This window comes from Scomber japonicus, chromosome 18, assembly GCF_027409825.1.
Source record: "Scomber japonicus isolate fScoJap1 chromosome 18, fScoJap1.pri, whole genome shotgun sequence".
Classification (NCBI taxonomy): Eukaryota; Metazoa; Chordata; class Actinopteri; order Scombriformes; family Scombridae; genus Scomber; species Scomber japonicus.
The window spans coordinates 16100559-16124564 of NC_070595.1; the positions used below are offsets into that span (position 1 = coordinate 16100559).

Genomic DNA, 24006 nt, shown 5'->3' on the forward strand with positions numbered 1-24006 from the left:
TTTTTGCACAGTATCGCGAGAAGAGACTGTGTGTGTCTCTGTGTGTGTGTGTGTGTGTGTGTGTGTGTGTGTGTGTGACGCTGCGTGGGGGTGTTCGCCTGATGTCATTTGGCAGAAAGGGAGGCTGAGCTAACGGTGGGCATACGGGTGGGAAGCACAACAATAACGGTGCCGTCTAACCATCTATCACGTCGCTTTTAAGGATTGAAATACACAGCGTTAAAGACCGAGTCCAGCCTCCTCCTCCTTACAAGAAGAAGAAGAAGGAGAAGAGGGGGTGAAGCTGGCTGGCTAACGGGCTGAAAGTACCAGATGCTTTTCCAGCGGAGAAGAAGAACGGGCTCGAGTAAGCGAGAGAGGGTGATGGCTTCTCGTTTTCCTGACGGATAACGATAGTCCTTCTCTTTAAAAAAAAGTGAGGGGGGACTTTGCTTTGCTTCTTCTGCACCTCCGTTTGTGTGACATTGCGTCTGAAATGTTAGCGCAGTCGTGCTTTCGGCCGTCGAGCAGCTTCTGGGCCGCAGCTCGGCACACCGAGCCCGAATCTGGGAAGTAGCTAGCTAGCTGCCTGCTAGCTGCAGCCGTGCCCGATGCTGCTGCTGCTGCTGTTAAACCGATCCGAAAGACAACAAAAGCGGTTCAGGACCCCGGCGCCGAGTGAGCTATTGTTTTACCTTACTGGACTACAGTGTGTGGCATTTGAGATGTGATGCTCTTTGTGGCTGGAGGCTCTCGCTTGCTTGACGCGAAGGAGCTAACATTGCTGCAAAATGCACAGCAGAACCACAACAGCAAGCTCGTGTTGAAGGGGGCGAGGTTAGACTGATAACAGCCCACCCTGAGGCTCACAATTTGGACACCGACCACCACCACATCCCCCCCATCGTCATTCACCGCTTCCTTAGCTGGCGATATGGATAAACTGACGATCATTTCAGGGTGCCTGTTTCTGGCAGCAGATATCTTTGCAATAGCCAGCATTGCAAACCCAGACTGGATCAACACCGGTGAATCAGCAGGTAACAAGCCCTTCAAATACACTGTTAGGTTTTGTTTTGTTGTTGTTTTAGCAGGATTTCTTGCCACTGTCCCATCATCGAAATCGTATTTGCCATCAGATAATCTCGACAACAAAGATGTGTCTCATTGTGTAGAGGGTTTAATCGGCAGACTGCAGCTTTTGTCCTCCACAGCAGTGTTTTCTGAGCATTTTTATATATAGTCTGTTATTGACCCCAGACCAAAATACCAAGACCTATAACTGCAGTTTCATGACTGATTGATCAATAGTGTGGATCATTGCTGCGTCTACAACTAACGATTGCTTTGGGCTTTTTTGATTCATTTGAAAAAAATGTCAGAAAATGGTAAAAAAGAAATAGCATATTCATTTCTCAACTATCAAGCAAGTGTTTTTTAAAGTGCTTGTCTTGTATGATCAGCAGTACAAAATCCAATGATTCAGGGCTGCAGATAAATCCATCATTTTTTCCATGATTAATTGATTAGTTGTTTGGTCTATAAAATGTCAGAAAATAGTAAAAAAAAAAGAAAAAAAGTCAATCACTGTTTCCCAAAGGCCATGGTGATGTCCACAAATGTCTTCTTTTGCCCGACCCAAAGTCCACAACCTAAATATATTTAGTATATTATCACAGAAGAGTAAACAAACTAGAAAATATTCAAATTTGAGAAGCTGGAATAACATAATTTGGGCATTCTTCCTTTAAAAAATGACGCAAAATTAATAATTTCCTGTTGCTAGACTAATCAATTCATCTTTGCCACTCTAAACAGATTTATCAACAATTTTTTTTAAAAAGCATTAGTCGCAGAATTACTTACCAATAGATGACTTGGTTTGTGATTAGTTTTCAGTCAGTCGATTAATCAGTTGAACTACTGATTGTTTCAGCAGTTAAGTTAATGGTTGTCCTGCGTTTGAAGTGATCACCATGCAATCAATCAGACCTGTGATCACTGGAGGAGCCAAAGTGGGTATTTATTTTTGGCGTCTCTGCTGGTTTTGTACAGACACGTGCTGTCGGTCCTTGGTTTTATTTGTGTCAGTCCTAAAAACACGTTCAGTCTATTGATAGACAGCTGTTCCTCTTTGTTCCCGCTGCAGGATGACAGCTTAGTAACTGGGTCAGGGAGGGTTCATCATCCACCAATACACAGACTGTATTAGCTCCACAGAATAAGCAATCTGTGCAAATGTAATGATAGGATGCAAATTAAATAAGGGCATCGTCTACAATGCATGCCATGAGACTGTACTGGAGAGCAAGTAATGCCTTTTTGCTCAGTGGATCTGTGAGGTGTTGGTCTTTGTGTCCCAGTTCAACACCTTAAATTAGTGCACCACAGCCAAAATACACTAACATTGTTTTTTCATATGAACTGTGGACAATGTCTGGTCATTTCCGGAGTTGCCCTTTCACACATGTAGCACACAACAGGAGATTGTCTGTGTCAGACGTGTTCTCCACTACTGGAGATACTTTGGTTCGGTTAAGGCAAGAGGTGGCACTTAGTTAGAGCATGCCGGGTGTGACGCAAAAAGGATGCTTCAGTTGTAATTCATTTTTAAAAAAGCCATTTACCAGAAATAAAACACCTTTTCATTTTAGTCTCCCATTAGCTTCACAGCAGAGCTTTCAGGTCCAGTCAACAAGTACTAGCCAATCAGAAGCAGAGTATGGAGAAGTCTTTATGGGAATGCTGGTGGCATATCCAGTGCCAGTCTCATGGTAGAAACATCAACGAATTCTTCAGTAAATGACCTGCTGTATTCATACATGTGTTCAATTGGACATTACATAGACTTGGAACTAGGGAACTGGCAAGGTAAAGTCTGATTAGTTTTCAGCCCAACTGATTCAGACCTTTGCGTGATTCATAACCTTTTGCTATATTTAAACTCCAGTGTTGTGCGGAGTGAGTGCGGGTGTTGTTTTAAGAGTGGGTGTCATACAGCTACTAACTTCCACCTCACTGTCTCAGCTCTCACTTCCTCTCACAGCTTACACCTCTCTCTTTGATGAGTGACATGTTTTGTCTCAGACGGTTTTATGAGATGTGAAGGTGGCAGACTACTCACGTCCAATTCACCACACCTTTGTCCAGACCATTTTGAGTGAGCCAGCCTCTGTCTTGCAATATATAATAGTAAACTCAGTTTTAAAAGAAGAGTTTATTTGTATTCAGTACTGTGTTTGCTTTAAAAAGCCATTCACTTGCAGAGTTTTACATTTTCCAGCTTTTGTGTCTTTCACAGACATATTACTGCCTGTAAAACACAAATAACTTTTGGTGATGATCTCCACTTTCATATTCACTAGCACAGCACATCTCTCATACAGGGCATATGTAAAATAAACTTCCTGGTTAAATTATTAAATGTTTCAGATGATACGTCATTGTTGCACAAGCACAAAAGGTTAGGTGACATTTGGTGTCATGTCAAATGGCTTTTATTTGTCAACCCCTTACAGTTTGCAATAATAGTGTGACCTTTGCTACTCGTCAATGCAGTTTGTCTGGTTATGCATATGCTATTTAGAGTTTTTAGACTGCTGCTATATTAAATCTTCTTCTGTTTGAACACTTGAATTTCAAATACCTGACTTCTCCTTTTTAGCCGACATGTTGCTAAATGTCTGGCCCACTCCACAGACCAGTGCATTGTTTGAAGTTATTATGGAGGAAGAGCCTCCAATGACTCCCCACATTGTATTATCTCCAGTCAGCTGACCTCTAGCTCCCTGCTTTGTTGTCGTGTTATCAGGGGGCTCAGTGCATTTAATAACCTGGTCTTGTAGGAATTCAGCATGTCATCTTCGTACACAGAGGGTGGAGAAACGCCCCCCCGGGCAGTTAGCATTGATAAAAGCTTACTTATCTCATGAAGTGTGTGGCTTTTTCCTCCCATTTCAGTCAAGTGACTTGGTGTAGAGTTTTTTTGTGAATTGATCAACAATGAACAAACAAGCTGCAGAAAATCCTTCAGCGCTAATGAATGCTGTTTCTTGCAATCAGCCACACTGACAATGGATATAAAACCTTTAGGTCAAGATTTAACGCACACACAAAAAGGCAAACCCCTGTAGATCCAGCACACTGGAGGCAGGAGATGAAGCAGTACTGTCATTGAACACAAAAGACACAATGTGGGCTCATGACATTGTCCTCACTTCAGTGTTATATCCTCAGGCAATAACAGCCAAAGTTGATTTCCTGTTCTGAGCTTCAAGGCAAAGCCATTGTTGCTGCAGTGCTGGACAGAAACTGTGATTCCCGGCAGCTCTGCCATCGACTGCCCTCCTGCAGATACTTGTCACCACAGTAGATGTCATTCTCCAGAGCTTGAATAACCTCTAAAGCACTCTGTATGCACACACACACTTGAAAAAAATGCAAAATCACATCCAGGTGCAGGCTGCCTTCTCATCACGATGCTGTATCCAGGGCTGGTGATGATGACTTTGATGGTTTTCACACATAACGTCGTTCCATGTGGGTTTCCTGTGGCTTAGCTCATTTAAGTGTTCCAGTGTGAACAGTGTCATGTGTGCTTCATTACAGCTGTACACCGTTACACAATCATTGTCCATTTAAAAATAAAGTGTTAACACATATGTTCCCACATAATGTTACCCTCAGATTACTTTCCCAAGTGTTATTGTATACTGTGAGCTACTGAATGGAGCGAACATAAAAGACTGCTGCCAACGAAGAATACAAGGTGATAGTCGTGACAAACGTGGCTATTTCAGTGCTTGCGATTTCCCTCCACACAAAAATATTATCATCCTAATTTTCTCATCAGATCATCATTGAAGGTAAATAACCTCCAAGCTGCAGACATTGTTCCACACAGAATATGTTTATTAACCCAGAGTCAGTGCCATTATCCCTTTTTTTTATCATGAACGAATCAATTTCCCCCTGAAAGGCAGGAACACTAATGATCTGTATCAGCCTCAGCATGCTGTTACAGGTGCTGTTAAAACTGACTGTGTCCAAAAAAACCCAGGCACTATAGTTGAAACACACTCTCCGTACGAGTTATGGATTATACCTTTTAGTTGGTGTTAAAATCAGGCTTTTTAAAAAGAGAATGGATTGCAGTATATACAGGAAACCACACGCATTTACAAAACAAAAGAACAAAAGAGTGAAAAGTTATAATCTGAGTCTGACATTATCTGAAAAAGATGAAGTCAGAATATAAAATTGTTGTAAATTGAGAGATCTCTTTTCAAGGCACAAGAACACACAGTGTCATTGACACAGAGTAACTATAACCAGGCAGAGCCATTACCACTCAGTTGCAGAGCTGCAGTGCCAGCAGTTCAGACCTGCAGTCCAGTCTAGCCTGTGCCACTAGAAGGTAAAGAAAGAAACAGTAGAGTAGAGGTGTCCAGCACAACTTCACCTATGTCCAGAGAATAGGAAAAAAGTCTAAAAAGGCCAAAGCCCCAGCAACGCGTAAACAGAACAACTTTATTGTTAGACTGACGTTTTGGCTCAGAAAGAAACACCAGCAGCTGTCTACAAAGAAACGTGTTTAGTTTTGACATATTTCACATACAGGTGTAACATTTTTAGCTCACAAGAGTTGACCATGGGACCTATAACGCACAAAAATACTGCAGCTGTAACACTCATTGCCAGCAGGTGGTCCAATTTCTATAATTGCTACTATTGACTAGGACCGACAGCCTTTTTTTCAAATGAAAAACAACAATATAGTGCTATAATTTAGGCCAGTATAAACAACCTATAGTTATGTTTCTGCCATCTAGCAGCTGTAGTAATTATGACCTGAGGAAGTAATGCAGTTCAGTGATGTCAATATAAGGTGACTTGATAAGATTATTTTACCTTATCAGGAGAAGGCTAGACGGCTCCATAGCTAGATGGCAAAAAGTGGACTTTGCTGCAGGAGACCATGGCTCACTTCCCGTTTCCAACTGCGGGTCAATACATTTTTTGCAAAAACCATCTTGGTGTTTACTGTTGCCATGATGGCAAAGGTTACGTAACTTTAAGGAAGTGTAAACCACATTTCAAGTAATCATTTTACCCCAAACCATGATCTTTTCCTTCACCCTAAACATGTGTTTTTTTGTGCCTAAACATAACCAGACCTTTGCCACAGCATTGTCACAACATAAAGCATGATTATTTTTTAACAGTGATTTGTAATGGTTGTGGAAAGTAGCATATTAGAGTCGTCTGGTCGTTCTTACAACAACCGCAAGGTCTATGGTGTTTTTTTATTGGCTGAATTTTAGACCTGTGCTGTCTTTAATTATGAGGATGTGTTGAAGACTGAGCAGCTCCCACTTATCCTTAATCTACTGTCTGCCAAATGCAGATGAGCGAGTTGTAAGGCGGCTCCACGAGGTGCTTCATGTTGAATTAAAAGTGAATCTGTTCAGCAGCTCATGTGCCTCTTATATCAACATAATACTCTAACAATAGATTCATCTGTGGTAATGGATGCACTTGAGTTGCATTGAGGAGATTCAATATCATTGTTATTTAATGGAATACATTGCCAACAAATGGGAAAGAATATTGCTCCATTCAATATTTCTTGAAGATGATGTTTCACTTTTTGCCCGTTTGGTAAATTTGGTCCAATAGAAATGTTTGATATCAAAATCTGATCATTTCATCTTAGTTCATAACAGCACTAATGTAGAAATGAGTCAAGTGAGATACTCTCAAACATAATCCATCACTTCTCTATAAAAGGGAAGCTAACTGAGGACACTGTGGCAGTAAACAGGATTAATTTCTGGTAATAACAGCACTTCAGCGGGTAGCATTTGACTATAAAATGTCAAATAAGGTTTTCTTTAGCAGTGAATTCAAAGTCATGTTTACTATGCTATGTCAGTAGTCCAGCTAAAGATGAGATGCCAGGTTTGCTGGTACTTACCACTTGACATGTGTGCACTTTCTGTTGGTATGTTGGTGTTTTTGTACTTCCATCCTGCATGCCTTTGTCTGCCATGTTTTGTACAAGAGTGTGGACCGTACACAGCTGTGCTCCAGTGCGCCTACAATGTAAGTGGGCGCTGTAAAAACCTCCTAGCAGCAACAACAGCAGCAGAAGAAGAAGCAGCTGTTGGCTTTTTTAGCTTGCCTACTCGCCGCCCACCGCAGTTCAGAGGCCTGTTTGACTCATCCCTCCGAAGCTTACAAACAACAGCACCCCCAATGCTCCACTAATGACAGCGTCAACATGGTGAATACGAGCAGACATGGACCTCATTTTCTCTCATTTGGACCGAGACATGGTGAGAGGAGTATGTTGATCATAGTGAGCACATAGTTGACTGCAGGCTAACAGTACATGATAAGGGCATGGAGGATGCATGCAGACTCAAAGTGGAGAATGTCCATTTCCTCTGTAAATGAGAGACAGAGAAATAATGCGAGAGTTTGTAAACTAAGCATGTAGGTGGTTCCTGTTTCTTGCAGGTAAAGATATGTTCACATAACACTTCTGTTGTGCAAATATCTACTGTTGGCTGTAATTGAAGCCAGTAGGTGTGATGAGTTCAAGTATACCTTAACTGTTCCAGTGCAGTCTCCTGTGCTTTTGTTCAGCTTTAACTGCTGATATGCACAGTCAGCAAATTGCTATTTGCACTGATGCTCTGTGTTTGGAAATGGATCATTTATTAGTCTAGCTTACAGGTTGTGATTGCTGCCTTCTGTATGTATTATTATATCACATTAGTCTTCAGTGCTGAGTGATGGGCAGTTTCATTTAATACAGAACCAACATGACTACACTTTGGTCAAACACATACATACTCAGTAGTCACTCTTTGGTCAGGGTCTGGACTGATTAACAGTTCAATCTGGCGTGGGAACAAAATTTCACCACAAGCTGACCCGGACCACTTTTCAGGGATACATTGCTCTCGCCTGTCATCTTTCAACCATTACAGTCCGTCAACCGTCACAGTTAGCAAGGTTCAAAAGGTTCAAAACTATCCCGTACAAAAAAGAAAAGTTGGCAGTGCAAACCGTGCATTTAAGGTTGAGTGGACTAGGAAATATAAATAGAGTTTTTGAGAGGGAAATGCAAGACCTAACTTCTTGATTTGCATAGAGACAGTGGCAATAGTAAAGACTGGAAACACAAAACACCACTACGACACCCAACACGCTCAATTTGAGCAAAACTTTCCTGAGAACAAAGAGGTAAGAACCACAAAACTGAACAAGTCAAGGTTCAAACAAAATAATGGTGAATCAGTGTCGTATTTTACAACATATACCTTAACCCTTAAACAGGCAACATGCACCAGGACATACAGACTCTTTAACACCCTGTTAGGAGCATGATTGGTTAAAGTGGTTGTTCATTTGTGTGTGTCTTATCCTTTTTCTAATTAATTGAAAAACTGATCTGGTTTGGTATAATTGAAGTGCGTTGGTAGGCCTATACTTTGATTGAAATGATAAAAATCAATTTAGAAGCTAGTATGTGTGATATTAATGACCAGGGAAAGCACTTCTTTTTATCAAATAAAACATTCAGCTTTTTACCATTATGACCTTAATAGAGGCAACATATCCTGGAGGAGATACAACTCAAATTTACAAAATGTTTTTAAAAAATATTTGTGGAAATGTCTATTTAGGTGCAAATGAGATAAATTAATTTTTCATTTTTTACTCCTGCCCATTTAAGGGTTAAAGAAGCCATACCGCAGAAAACTCTTACCAGTGTGTCTGCCTTTTACCTTTTTGTGATTATACAACAAAGGTGCCATTAAGAAATATTGTTCATGCACATAGTTCTGGAGTTTTTGTACTGACATTTCAATCTACTGAAAAATGTATCATGAACATACTGTTGACTATTAGACACATTTCAACCAGTGCAGTTTGTGTGTTCAGTCTTGCTTGTTGGGTTGTTTACCTGTGTCCGTGTACCATAGCGTGCCTGCCTGCTGTAGGGCAGGAATTCCACCAAGAGCTAGTGAAACAGCAGGAGTCCAGAGGATCCAGGGGAAATGGCCATAAAACGGTGCCATTAACTGCAGCGATCAGCCTTTTGCCTAATGCTCTCCTGTTCTCCTTTCTATGCCTCCCTCACCTACATTCTTTAATTTGTTCAAGGTTACTCTGTAATTTTGGGCCGACGTCAGGAATAGACTGTTGAGTAAGCCCGAGAGCCATTCAGGTGCCATTTTTGTCATGAGCCATGACCTCCTTTTTCTTTTTTTTTTCTTCTCTGTGTTATTACATAAGTGTTCTGCGCTGCGAGATAGGGATGTCCCGATATGACTTTTTCACTTCCGATACGATACCGATATTGTAGCCTTGAGTATTGGCCGATACCGATATCAATACGATACGATATAGGCACGAATCATACATATATTTATTCCTTATTTTGTCGTGTGGAATGTTAGAAAAGGCTTGATAAAGTGATGTTACTGTTACTGTTACTGATGTTGTAGTGATATAACAGAAAACAATAGTCAGCAACAGTAGGTATAGGAAAAACTGACCCATTTATTATTAACCAATTGGTTACATACATTTTAACCTTCAACATAAGAGTATTACCTCAACAAATCCAATAAAAACAAAATGTTATATTTAAAGTGCAAAATAACCACTGGTTACCAACATCATTATACAATTGAATAGAATAAATTAAATTTTAAAGTGCAAACAATTCAAGTTCACTCCAGTTATTTTTTTTACTGTCAGCATATGTTGGAAACAACTGTGGGCAGGGACAAAAACAACAACAACAACAACACAATATTGTCCACTGTCCAACTGCTCTAAGTTAAGAGTTCACACAGCTCCAGTTTCACTGACTGACTGTGCCCAAAACAATGTAGTAATTACTCTTAGTCTTCACTGAAGAATAGAGTGTAAACACAATAAACATATCACTCTAATAACAAGAGCATAAAACAAATAATAATCAGTCAGTGCTGACTACCCTTACTACTCCTCCTCCTCCTCCACTTTCTGCAGTCCGAGCATAATGTGGAGATTTTTTTTTTCACGCGAAAATCCTCATGTTCTTTTTTGTGGTGTTTTTTCAAATGTGCGATGAGGTTGGTTGTATTGAACCTTTCCGGTTCTGTCCCTCCACGGGACACTTGCGCCTGACAAATGTTGCATTTAGCTGCAACGTCTTTGTCCGAGTTTACAGTAAAATACTTCCACACAGCCGACATCACTACACCTTGCTGCAGGCACACACGTTGTCGTTGTTGTGATCACGTGGGCTGTGCATGCTGGATCAGAGACGCTCTTCTTCCGCGGCCGGCACCAACGTTAATTAAGGGGCATAACCGCTACCTACTGTGTTGGAGTGTGATCAAACCAGAGTCACCTATTATTATAGAAGTGCTGGAGCGGTAAATGGACAGCTTATATCGGAGCGTTTATATCGGAGTTTTTAGATTCAGTCCGATAAAATCCGATATTCACTTTTTTGGCTGATATCGGACTGATTTCCGATATCAATATCGGATCGGGACATCCCTACTGCGAGATGTGAATCGCCATAGCAATAAGGCAGGCAATAAGGTGAAAATGAAGATGGAGGGCATCGTTTTCAGTTAACACTCATCTGTAATAAACGTATGCCTTAATGAAAGCACTGTTGTGTGTGTGTGTGTGTGTGAGGTCTGGAAAGTATGTTTTCATCTTGGTGTCTCAAACAGCACATTGGATACGAACCTGCTAGCTCTATAGTTCCATACATAGCTTAACTTACCTTCTGCAACCTCCCAAAGTGTTTCTTTTGAACCACTGGTATTGTTTGTGTGGGCTGGGAAGGGTCGAGTTTGTGTTTGGTTGTTGCTGTGAAGGCAGCGCTTTCACTGGGTGTTATAAAGGGGACAGGATTTCCTCTTGACAGCCTACAGAACCACCACGCCTCCGGATCAACAAGAACACACAGGCTTTGCTTTTTCTGTTTGAATTCAAGGAGTTCAGACTCAATACATTTTTTTTAGCAACGTCATTTTTTCATTGTGTAAGCACACAAAGATTTAATTGACGGGTTATAAAACATCTCGATTCAGATACCAGACAGAGCAAGTAACAGGTTTGACCTTTTGAAATTCCAGCTTGCATACTTGTTTCATGCACACGTCCGCCCACCTGCTGAGACACTGTTGAACTCTTATGATGTTGCCCACACAGGCTCGCCTTTTCAATGAATGGGTCATTGTGGTTGTGGTCAGTGGAATGAGTGTTTACCGCTCATTAATTTTTCTTCAGTTTATGCTTCAGACACGAGGAGAAAATCATGTCTTTATACTATTCTAAGAAGACTTTGTACCTTTATAGCCCCAATTTAGAATTAGCTTTGCCTCATACAATCCTTTACAGTTTTATACAGACACGTAGAAACTATTTTTAAAAGTAGTTTTACAAGTGTTATGACTGCATGACATTGTATGCCATTGCAGCACCGATGGTTGGTTGGTTTCTTTCAGTAACCGGACCTTCAGACCAAAAGCAGAACTGTTTGGCTCTGGCAGTTTGCTTCAGGTTCTGCTGTAACAAAGTACAATACAGGAAAGTACATTTGAGTAAGTTTGAAGCCTTATTTGCTAGAAGGCTGCACAATTGTTTGTCTCCTTTGCTGTTTCCTTGCCAACTAAGTGATTATCACTGCAGAACTTTTATCATTGACATAATTTTATCATAATTTTTAACACCAACTACTGTGTAAAATCACAGTGTTCACATTAAGTAATTACCAGGAATGTGCAATTGCACATATTTCCTGGATGATGCTCAACTTTTATTGCCAGGCAAACCTTTATTTCTTTGTCGGAGTCGTCTGTGTTGTCACCTCTGCTTCAACAACACGGTGACCTTATTGAAATGAATGAGTGTGTCGTGTCTTTTTTTCTTGTAATGCCATTGTCTGTGAGCAACGACTCACTATTTGTCTGTGCCCGGGAAGTGTTGAATTATAGAGGTGTGTGATGGCTTACCTGCCACCCAGATACATTATCAGTGTGTGTACTACAGAACACCCTCTCAATGACGCCCCCCACTAATTTTTCAGACAGATAAAGACCTTGTATCTTATGCACTCTATTGCTTATAGTCCCCCTCTCATTGCCTGAGACCTGTGATCAGCAAGACCTGCTTAGTCAGGTAGAAATTCCCCCTTGAGGACATGCTCTAATTGAATGCCCTCCCTTTAGAGTGGCTGCACCACTGAAGCATGTTCCTGCTCTGACTACTTACCTCACACTCAGGATCTGGAAGAGCTCCGCTCATGACTCAGTCTGAGGCATGAATCCATTTGTCTCCCTGGCTGATGAGTGACGGATAAGCAGTCAAACAGCAGGTCATGCCATATTTTGTGAGAGCGGATGTGCAAATCCAAGGCAGAATAGATATCACAAAGGTGGTTGTATAGTCAAGTATGGAAGGCTTGGACATTAATTACAGTATCAATGCAACTTCTTAGAGGCTGTCTGTATTGAGTGTCATACCTGCGTGGGATGGATTCAGTAATTGGCAGGATATATATGATGGGGATAGGCTTTAGCCCATAGTCTCCTCATGAGTGTGGAAGCCCAAGTAGAAATGTTGGCTAGTGGCATAATTGGACCCACCAGAGTGGAGAAAGCAACCCTGCAGCTCCTCGCAGGCACTGAATCGGTGACAAAGTAAAGAAGCCTCCCTCCGGCTTTTTCCATTCCTTCTACTTCAACTACCTCTGGTTTGCTTTGGCATCAGCTGAGCTACAACACTTTGTCCCCTGTATGGCCCTTGTCACTAACTGAGGAACTAAAGCCCTCCAATTTTTAACTGGTTGTGAGAACCATTCATCTTTTTTTGCTCTTGTAGTTTTCCCCTAGCTATTTTTATTTATTTTTTTAAATCAGTCTTTAGTCTACACATACTACATATACAATACACAATACACTATATAAATGACCATTAAACAACATTCATTCTCTCTCTGCAGGTGCCCTCACAGTCGGACTAGTCCGGCAATGTCAGACCATCCACGGACGAGACCGGACCTGTATTCCGCCGCGGCTTCCTCCAGAGTGGGTCACCACACTTTTCTTCATTATCATGGGTATCATCTCCCTCACAGTCACTTGTGGACTGCTTGTGGCATCGCACTGGCGCAGAGAAGCCACCAAATATGCCCGCTGGATCGCCTTCACTGGCAGTAAGTGAACAAGACAATGACATTCACATTGAATGAGATAATTTGGCATTACTACACTCGCCATCAGCACATTTTCCCCTGAAGCTTTCTCACTTCCCTCTCTGTCTTACTGCATCTGTCATGATATAACCTTTAAAAACAGACCTTTGCATAGTATATTCATGAACACAGTCTCTAGGTGAGGAAAAAATAAGAGGAGGAGGAGGAGGAGGATTGGGATAATGTGGATGATGGGAGTGTATTAGTGTGTGCATACTTTTCTGTGTGTGTCATAAAATATGTGAGGCTATGCAGAAGACATCAGTGTGTTTGTGTTTCTGAGAATGACGTGTTTTCACCTTTTGTGTTTTTTTTTTTTCAAACTTGTCGACTCCTCTTGCTCCCTGAAGCTGATTTATCGAGTAATGCAGCTCCTCTGGTACCCGAGTGGGTGGTTTGAGTGCCACTGTGTTTCTCTAATGTTTTCTCTCCCTTTTTGCCTGGAACATCATCAGTCTTTTTTTTTTTTTCTTTTTTTTTTCAAAAACGCAATTTCAGTATGGATGCATTTCCAGCAATAATAATTCAGCATTCATCTCGTGCACTGTGTCTGTGCTCGTTTCGTAAGGCGAGTGTGTGGGAGGGTGGAGTTTGATTGGCCAGTTAGTTAAGGGAATAGACAGCCTCGAGCACACTTGTACAGATGGAGCAGTGGCGTCTCCTGTGAAGCCACAATGCACACTATTATCGTGTGAATACGGACACTGAGACGCCTTTGTTCTGCAGAGAAAAAATAACCCGCAGACTTGAACAAGCACCCAAGTCTTTTGCGTGTCTGGTTAAAAATGCAGATTCATTATTAGGTTTTGTAATTCATCCTAATCACTTGCAAATACCCGATGAATCACCGCTTTTCAAATTCCCAAACCCTCTGCAAACCGCCTGTCCAGCAAGCACAAATCTGTGTCACAAGCTAAATTGGAAGGCGTTGAGTCATTGTTTAACCATCCCAGTCAAAGGAAAGTAATGAAGTTGCCATGGCAACTGTGAGCAATTGTCACCCTTGTACCCCAGCTATGCTTCTGTCGCCCATATTAGATAAGAAGAGTGTTATTATTAGTACGGATTTTTATAAATAAGTTTAAAGTATCCTAATGATTATCACTTTACTGAGGAAATCATTCATTATGTTAAATATTTCATGGATAAGAGGTTAGAGATATCAGATCTTCAGGAATATTCAGTCATATTATGCCTTGGTTGTTGCAACAGAGGTAGAAGAGCTGTAAACATCACTTTATTCTGTTTTAAGTCCACTATTAGAAAACACTTCAGAGGCAGATTGCCTTCTTGGGCTCCTCTTATAACTCAAGTAGTTTATTTCAAGTGGAGGAGAAGGACGAAAAGGCAGAAAGGGACCAAGCCAGAGTATGTTTCTCTCCACTGATGTTGCTGAACTTTAACTGCGATGTTGAACACTGCATCTCTCTGCACAGTCGCTCAGACGGTCATGCGGAGGTGGGGAGAGGAGGGAGGGGGAGCGAGGACGAGAGGTTAAGTGAGGAAATGGGCGGAGGCTTAAAAAGAGTTGACTAAGATTGAGAGCAGTGAATAATCATGTTTGTAGAGGTCAAGAGCTGAAAGTGTTAGTGAGAGATGGATGCCAATGTAAAGATCCAAATGGAGGAGGAGAGAGGAAGAATAGAAGAAGTGAATCTGGTGAGCAGACGGGAGTGGTTCATTCGGGGCAAACAGGTGATGAAGGTGGAGAGAAGGTGGGCAGCCTGTAGTGTATGAATGGACAGCTTTGTATGACCAGCACAGGCCCGCCTCTGTCTCTGTACATGCGCACACATCAGCAGTGTTTCCCAGCGTGAGGGTCATCAGTGGGGGTGAAGTGGGAGTAATAATGAATGTAACCCTCTAATAATACTTCTACTTAATTATTTATTCTTTATTTAGATCGCCATTATGTGGTCGATAGCCTTCCTGGGGTCTAGGGTCAATAATACAACATAAAACAATTTAAAATCATATTGATCAATAAAACCGGAAACAGCAAAACAAGCCAAATGTAGAGATTGGAGAAAGAGTAAATGTTAAATTACAAACAAAAATCTAATTTGCGAGATAAAAAACAGAAACGGGGAACAGGAACAGAAAGTAGTCGTATAGTCATATCTGAAATATGATTATGTCTTGATCTCGAGTTCACTATAAATATATAGCGAAGGAAGTTAAGAACGAAAGTGTTTTTTGTGTGTCAAATCTGTGGCAGTTTAACTTGAATTTTTCATTTTCACATTAATTTGTCACAGAGTCAAATCTGATTTGTGTGTGGGGCATGAAATGTTTTTGACTTCCAAACACTGATATCATTAAGTTTGAGAACTGCTGACAATATGATGATGTTTTTGTATAAGATATGTGCTGCCAGGACATTTTACAATTAGAAAAGTAAAATGATCAATGATGGAAAAACTGCAGTATCTTGTTATGCATTGAGCCACATACTTGCTGATAGTGATACATCTGCAATAAACTAATATTTGCTAAAATGTCAGGTTTTTTAGCTAATGTGATGTGGAGGCTAATAGACAGATGTTGTTAATTAGAGCCTCCAGCTGTGATTTTGCCCCGGATAAAATACTTTCCCATAATGATGACTTGTTAACGAGGAGTATCGCTCTTGTTAGCTTCACATTAACGAGTGTCACTTTTTAATGGCGCACATTCAGATTTAAAAGCATTCAGGTGACAGTCCTGTCAGAAAGGCTGTAACATGACTATATACAGCAGTGAAACAGGCCTCTGTTACTTCACGTCAGCCATGTCAAACCAGCCCATATCTGTGATAACAGCCGTTTTTAGGGTTAGGGTCACTAGTAGTAATCATGCATTCATTTCATCAGCAGGCCTTGTTACATTAACTCAGAACAGGCACATATTTAACAGTGAAGGTGAACATTGACTCAAACATTACAGCTGAGACATTAGGATATTACAGTAGAGGAGCCATTCACAGGCAAAGAAAGTAGAGTAGAAACAAGATGTATGAATGTAAGTAAGCTGCACTGTACTTATTAACTGTTAAGAAGCTTTTGTTTTAAAGGAGCAGTGGACCATGAGGAGCACTTCACTTAACTCACTGTTGACGCCAGCAAGAATAATGCTGAGCCATGTATTTCTTGCTGCACTTACCTTTCACCACATCCTACTGCTAAATTAGCCTCTCCATAGATGAACAATTAAATTCAGTTCAATTTTATTTATACAGCACCAAATCACAACAGAAGTGTACTCTTTAATTTACCAATGTTCCCCCATGAATAGCACTCATGACAGACTTGAGCACAAAGAAGCACAACAACAGCAATAATAAAAACAGAAATATGACTAATACTACTAATGATGATGATAATAGCAGGTGTAGGCATCAAGCAGAACCATGGAAGCAAGCGGTCTGCAACCACAATCCACTATCTATAACCAGGCGGTCCGTGACCATGATCCAACCTGTGAGACGAGAGAGGGGGAAAAAAAGGTCTGGGGAAGAAGCCAAGTTTGTAACATGCATTAGTGGAACATGAATGTGTACAGATGGAGAGGGGGAGGAGGAGAGAGGAGCTCAGTGTATCATGGGAAGTCCCCCGACAATCTTGGCCTATAGCAGCATAACTAAAGGCAGGTCCAAGGCAAGCCTGGGGCAGCCCTAACTATAAGCTTTATCAAAAAGGAAAATGTGATGGAAAGGAAATGTTTTACGCCTACTCTTAAATGTACAGAGGGTTGCTATTGCTTGGACCAAATCTGAAAGATGTTTCCACAGGAGAGGAGCCTGATAACTGAAGGTTCTGCCTCCTATTCTAGTTTTAGACACCGCAAGTAAGCCTGCATAATGGCAGAGCAGTGTTCTAGTGGGGTAATGCTATGGGCTTTTTAAGATATGACTGTGTCTGACCATTAAAGGCTTTGTAGGTGAGGGGAAGGATTTTAAATTCTATTCTAAACTTTAAAGAGAGCGAAGGTAGCAAAGCAAAAATGGGAGAGATATTATATATCTGTTCCTAGTTTTAGTGAGTACACATGCAGCTGTGTTCTGGACCAGCAGGAGAGATATTAGAGACTAAGCCTGAATTACTGTAATCCAGCCTAGAAGTAACAAAAGTGTGGGCTAGTTTTTCTGCATCTTTTTGAGACAGAACATGCCGGATTTTTGCTGTGTTTAGTAGGTGAGAAATGGCAGTCCTTGAAATGTGTTTTATGTGGGAGTTGAAGGACATATCCCGAAGATAAGATCGAAGATAACTCCCAGATTTCTTACGGTGGTGCTGGAGGCCAGAGTAATACCATCCACAGTAGCTATATCATTAGATAATGCATTTCTAAGGTATTTAGGGTCGAGCACAATAACTTCAGTGAAATGAAGATGTCCAAAGCAACAAGCAGCCAAACATACAGACAGAAATATCAGCTTTGTGGGAGCACCTTGTGTTGCAGGTTCAGCAGACGGAGCTGGCTTGTGCTCGCTGGCAGACTGGAGACGCATAACTTGCATCTTACTGGTTCTTTGAGGACCGGTTCTGAACACACACATTTTCATTTCAGACAAGACTGGGGTTTTGTTTTCTGCCTCTCACCCTTTCTTAGCAGTCTGACACGGCCGGCTAAAAGGTTACTGCTTTAAAATCAGTTTATTTGCTGTATTAATGTCAAATCTAATGTTAAGCCGCCATCAAACAGCGTTAATTAATTCAGCACTGTTAACTTCAAAGAGCTGTCGTACCCTGAGCTGGAGTATCAGTATTTGCTTGATAAGGTAGTCAGCACTCAGATTTGATGCAGTACACAGCAGTAACATGTAACACACATCAATCCTCTTTCTCAAATTCTCCACACATCCATTGATCTACATTTCTTAAAAAGCCGCTACGTGTTCTTTGCCATTTCACGTCACTGAGTGTTAGCTAAGTGGATTCGGAGCCAGACCGAAAGCCTTCAATTGTAACATCTGAAATGGAAACGGAGGAAAAAGGGAGCCGTTCTAATTAGTGACGACTTTGTTGTCCAATCACAGATGCCTTCTTCCTGTACTGTACGATAAGACACTCTAATGACTTCACATCTAACTTCAGCTTTAACAAACCTCACAACATGCTCTGTGTTTTTCAGAAGGAGACGTCTATAATGAATCTAATGATTCTCAGCATGTGGTCAGTGCGCTGAGCTAATTGTTCCCAGAAGGTTTGATGCAGTTTTCTGGGCTCTCTTGTTCCCACAGTTTACATGCAAACAGGAAACCAGACTTTACAGTAGTGACCTGGTTACTGTAAATCTGTGGTTTGTATTCAGATTTCTCACTTAGTCCAACATTATTTTCTTACTTAATTAGACTAGTGAAATAAGATGGTGCTTTCTGATTCCTTCTTACTTGTGTGTATGTGTGTATGTGTGTGTGTGAGAGAGAGAGAGAGAGAGAGATAGAGAGAGAGAGACGGCAGGGTGGTAACAGCCTTATTTGACTTTTAGAGGTTACTTTGAGGTAGTTTCAGTTTTAGTCCGACTCTGGAAAGCACTCTGAATCGCCTTGTTGTTGGAAGGCGCTGTACAAATAAAGGTGCCTTTCCTTTGGGTGGAATTATTTTGAACACAAGGATGCACGTTCGTCACGTCTTCTAATGATCTCTCCTTTCATCCTGCATCTCAGCTGTCAACGGTGATACTTTCCCCAATCCTTCAGTCCTTTTCATGCACGTCACATAAGCTGATTCTAAACATGTATACATGGCCAAGAAGTCTGCTTTCTCGGAGAATGAGTCTAGCTATGGCAATGATAGGTTTCTGTAATCCCCTACAGCAATTACAGGAGCCGTGTTTCACACATACATGAGGAATCAGACATTTTAGAGGCAGTTTATGAACTGATTTCAGTAGTGCTAGTGTTAGTTCAAAACTATACAGGCAAAAGTCTCTAAATATTATTTAATAATCTTCCCAAAGCGGATAAATACAAAAGATGTGTGTTGTAGATTTGAATCAATGTTAGTAGATTGTTGATCACTGGTGCAGCTTCCTGCAGCACTGCAGTCTCATCAGCTGTCTCTCATGAAAATCCCCACCGTAAATCAGGCAAACAAACACAACACAGACATAGGGTTTTGAACAATATGACGTAAATGAAATCACTAAATACTAAAGTCTTTTTTCTGACGTAGGAAACTACAACATCAGCATGCACATGGCTTCCTCCTCAGGTCCTAATGTTTATCTCTTTTTTTATGTTGCAAACTCACTAAACCGACCTGGATCAGCCTGTTTTAGAAAGCTTGAAATCTGATTACTGATTCCTTTCAGTTTGTAGGGAAAATGTAATCTGTGTTAATCAGCCTGAGATGACATAAAAAGCTTATTTCTTCGTTAGTGGAGAAACATTTGCCTTCATGTACTATCAGAAATACTGTAATTTAAAAATGGAACAACCCTTCTGAATACAAACAGCCAAAGAGGTAATTTTCTGTCATATATATAGGCTGTAGAGAACAGCGGAAGAGTAGTGATTTATTGATTAGAATTGTTGAAACGCGATAACAAAACATGATTTTATATGTTGGGATGAAAACGATTACGTCAAACAAAAACTCTGTCATTAATATGCACTGGGTCAAACTAGGCTTGGTGGTCATCGCAAAGCCACACCAAATCTTAGTCTTCCCTTAATGGTAAGCAGTGAGTCTGCTGGGGAAAACAGGAGGCATTCTGATAGTGTTGCTATAGCAGCCAAGTACAGATATATGTTTGACTGTTTTCCCTGAACAGGGTAAATGTAACTGTAGTCGTGTGTGTGTGTGTGTGTGTGTGTGTGTGTGTGTGTGTGTGTGTGTGTGTGTGTGTGTGTGTGTGTGTGTGTGTGTGTGTGTGTGTGTGTGTGTGTGTGTGTGTGTGTGTGTGTGTGTGTGTGTGTGTGTGTGTGTGTGTGTGTGTCAGAAATAAACATCAGAGATTTTCATCTCTTTATCTGTGGCTCCTCATCATCACACTCACTCATGTAGCGCTGCGATCACCTTGCTTGTAGTGACGTGGCAGAAAACACTTGTGATAATTATTATTATTTTCAACAATTCAATCTATCAGGTCCTTAATGTTCAAGCTTCTTATAGAAAGACTTTGTTGTGAAATGAGCAATGAATCATTTCTACAGCCAGGGGCAAAAAAAGAAGATGATTTTGGTTCGTCTGAGCAGCTTTGCCTCCAGTTAGTTTACATCTGTGTGAATAATGTATCATTTATGCAACACTTTACCTGTTTTTAAATTAAATATTGAAACATTCATGTTTGTATCACAGTGCATCGGGCTGAGAGTTTCTCTTTATTTCACACAAACGTGAGGTGGAGTCACGCTGATCACGGTGCATACCATGAGTCTGATTTGTGTAATTGCTCCTTCAAAGCCATTTGAAAGGCACTATTGTACATCGCTAATGAACTTGCTAAAAGTGAATTCAATTAGAGCAGTCTGCACTTCCTGCTCAAGCTGAGGGAGTTCACGGTAAATCTTCTGTGTGTAGTGTGGAGACTGAAGACTAAAACTTAAGCTGAAGTCATGTGTCCATATTTTATTTCTTCCTTAAACCCAAAATTTCATCTAGTTTGGTTTGTAATTTTAATAACATTGAGACAGTGAATGAAGTTGTGTGTCCGTGCAGAATAACAAGAATAGTTGTGCAGTGAACTAATTTTTTCTCTCTCTCGCTCCTTTCCTTCCAGTGATCCTGTTCTGCATGGCGGCGCTCATCTTCCCCATAGGCTTCTATATAAATGAGGTGGGAGGCCAGCCGTACAAGCTGCCCAACAACACGGTGGTCGGCTCCTCGTACGTGCTGTTTGTCCTCTCCATCTTCTTCACCATAGTAGGACTGCTATTTGCAGGCAAAGTTTGCCTCCCAGGCTGAGGACTTGACCACGCCTGCCTCTGGACTGACACGGGAGGCTCTGAGAAATGTATGGGATTTACAAAACACACAAAGACTGAAAATCAAAAAACAACAAACTCTGGCCGGAAGCCTGAAACAGGGAAGTCTTTGATTACATGTCAAGTGGACCGCAGCACCACGGAGTACCTACTACTACTAAAAGAGGAAAACGAATAAACGAACAAAACACTAAAGGGGGAGATGTGGGCACAAAGTGGTGGAGGAGTGTGAGAGAGGGCAGCTGAGGCTGTTGCAGCACCCCGCTACTGTTGATTTAAAATATGGCCGTCTCTCTGTTGTTGTTCTATTGGAAAGGGTGCTTAATGTGCTGCTGTCATGGCAACCGCAGGCACAACGCTGGCACACAGTTCTTGAGGACCACTACAGCCAGTCCTCAACTTGACTCCCAGCCGCCCGCCCCCCCACCCTCAGCACACATCCGCGTCGTCACGACCGCTCCTGTTGCTATTTTTGGCTTCTCTTTGCTATTTCAGTTGTGTGTTTTTCTGTTGCTGTACATTTTCTGTTCTGTTTTTTTTTTCCAACCCCCCCCCTGCCTTTCCACTGAAGTAGTTTGAGTGTAAATGAGGTTCACTGAACTGAACCCTTGAGGGGGAAGGGGGGTTTCTGCCAGCTTGGCTGTAGAGCAGGGTTTATTCTCGCCTGTCACGTCACTAGGGCCCCAGGTGTGTGGTTGGGGAGAGCAGCTGTGTTCCCAGCTGTCTGAGCCAGCACACACACACTTCTGTGGACGAGAGGAAGGTGCAGGTGTGCCGCCTCTTTGTCTCCAACCAGCCGCAGCCCAGGAGCAGGTAGCAAGGAGGGGTGACCTCCCTGGGCTGCGAGCGCATACCTTGTTCTCTGAGCCCAAGCAGAATGGGAGGTCAGGCACCATAAAGGAGAATGCCACTCAATGTGTAAGACCTTGCATTATGTTATTTCTATGCTAAACTAGAACAGCAGAATAAGTAGTTGAGTGTAGACAGCTGTTTTGCTAAGCTTAGCCCATGACACTGATGCACATCCTCTGCCAATAAATAGAAGACTGTGAATTTATAATATCCATCTAAGCATAAACACCTCCTGTATTTGTAGTGATAATCTTAATTCTGTAAAGTACAGCCACAAGTACTGTGGTGTTTTCAAAGGATTTGTCAAAGATGGTCATCACTGTGGTGTGGGGGGGGGTGAGATGGACTTGTATATTGCCAACTATAGCAGACAGTATTGACTTTTATAAACGGAAGCTGTAGTCGCATTAAGGTGTTAAAATAACATATTTGAATGCTGATAATTGGTGGTATTCTCCTTTAATGTTGGACAGTAAATGAGCGAGCCAGGAGCATTTTTTTTCTTGTGTTTGAATGACGATGAAGGCACTGGGACTGCAGGTCAGGTCCATGCATGGGGCTGTGCCTCAGTGTGCTGCTCTGGAGGTTTGTGAATGTAAAACACACACACACACACACACACACACACACACACACACACACACACACACACACACACACACACATTCAAATATTAGTGCTGCAAATGTTTTCAGTCAGTTATTGTTCCATTAATTTCTCAATTAATTGGTTTGTCTCCTAAATCTCAGAAGATGGTGAAAATTGTGTATTTTGATGTGGAAATATAAAACAAGATTATATAATCTTTTAATGTTCTTCAACCATCAATGAGTAAAAATGTTAAATATCCATTTGTCTGTTGCAGAAAGCATCAAAACACTAAATTCTTCTCTTTCAACCTAATTGTTCCCACTAAAACACAGTATATCCATATGGGTAGTGACCGCAGTGAAAAACCAACATATCACCGTGGTTTGGCCGGTTTACCAACCCAATTCCGTCCAACCGGAGAGCAGTTAGCCAAGCTTGCTGGATAGCGGTTGTGCAGCCATGTTTTAGTGAAGATCAGGTCACAGCATTTCATTTCTCTCCAGGAGGTCAGAAGCAATCTTGGATAGTCTAGTTTATTATCGATGGAGTTAACGTACATGAAAAAGATTGATGGGCGAATTGGTCATCTGGGATTAGCGTTAAACCTAGCTTGGATGCCAAATCACTTCTTCTGCTTCCTCACGCACCGCTTTTAGCATCCTCCTAGGTTATTGGCAATGCACATTCTCCAATGTATTATGTAGCTTTCTATGTCACCATGGTAATACCGTATCTCACACTGTATATGCACAAGCAAATCTGACAACTATATTACTTTTTAAATGTGGTGATGGCGGTAACAAGCTCAAGCCAGATGTAGGCATCACATGACCACAGTATTGCAGTAATGGGGTTTTCGTCACAGCCCTATATCCAGACCTCTTCTATCTCTTAATATTTATAGATAATCAGAGCCATATTCAAAGTCAGTCTATAGTTACTTTAACACATATACCCCTGAACCCCATTTCCAAAGGTCTGCAGCAAATCTGGAATCAGCGAGTGGCATTTGTGCTTGAAAAATGAATACAATGATTAATCAGTTATCAAATTAAGTCACAAACTCACACATTAGTTTGTACTCTACATGGTTACACACAATGTAGGCAGCATACAACAGACCAATCTTCATCTTTACTGAAAAGTTTGTGTGTGTGTGTGTGTGTGTGTGTGTGTTGCAACAATCACAGAGCTCAACCGTTAAGTCTTAGAGTTTTTTTCTGTATTTCTGTTTCCTGCTCAGCTTCTCTCACTCTCGGTCTGATGTGTACCGACAGTTATACACCCTGCAGTGCCCTGTCCTCGGTTGGTTCAGTATTGTGCCATGACCTGTTTTTGTTTAATAATGTACAGACACAAAAAGGCAGGATTTTCTGTATTAGGAAGCACTGTGCAT

General features: G+C 41.3%; 1 protein-coding gene across 1 annotated transcript; it reads left to right on the top strand.

Annotated features, from left to right (window-relative positions):
• Positions 1 to 283: 283 nt before the first annotated feature.
• On the top strand, positions 284 to 22619 carry mosmoa (modulator of smoothened a). The gene is made up of 3 exons (XM_053338046.1): positions 284 to 1019; positions 13007 to 13219; positions 20963 to 22619. The coding sequence occupies exons 1-3, from the start codon at positions 914 to 916 to the stop codon at positions 21145 to 21147; spliced, it is 504 nt and encodes a 167-aa protein (XP_053194021.1). The 5' UTR covers positions 284 to 913; the 3' UTR covers positions 21148 to 22619.
• Positions 22620 to 24006: the final 1387 nt, after the last annotated feature.

Bases quoted from the DNA above. Each gene is read 5' to 3' on its own strand.
- mosmoa (XM_053338046.1), top strand. From the start codon at position 914: ATGGATAAACTGACGATCATTTCAGGGTGCCTGTTTCTGGCAGCAGAT. The intron at 1,020-13,006 runs GTAACAAGCCCT...CTCTCTCTGCAG, and splicing joins CAACACCGGTGAATCAGCAG to GTGCCCTCACAGTCGGACTA. The intron at 13,220-20,962 runs GTAAGTGAACAA...CTTTCCTTCCAG, and splicing joins CTGGATCGCCTTCACTGGCA to TGATCCTGTTCTGCATGGCG.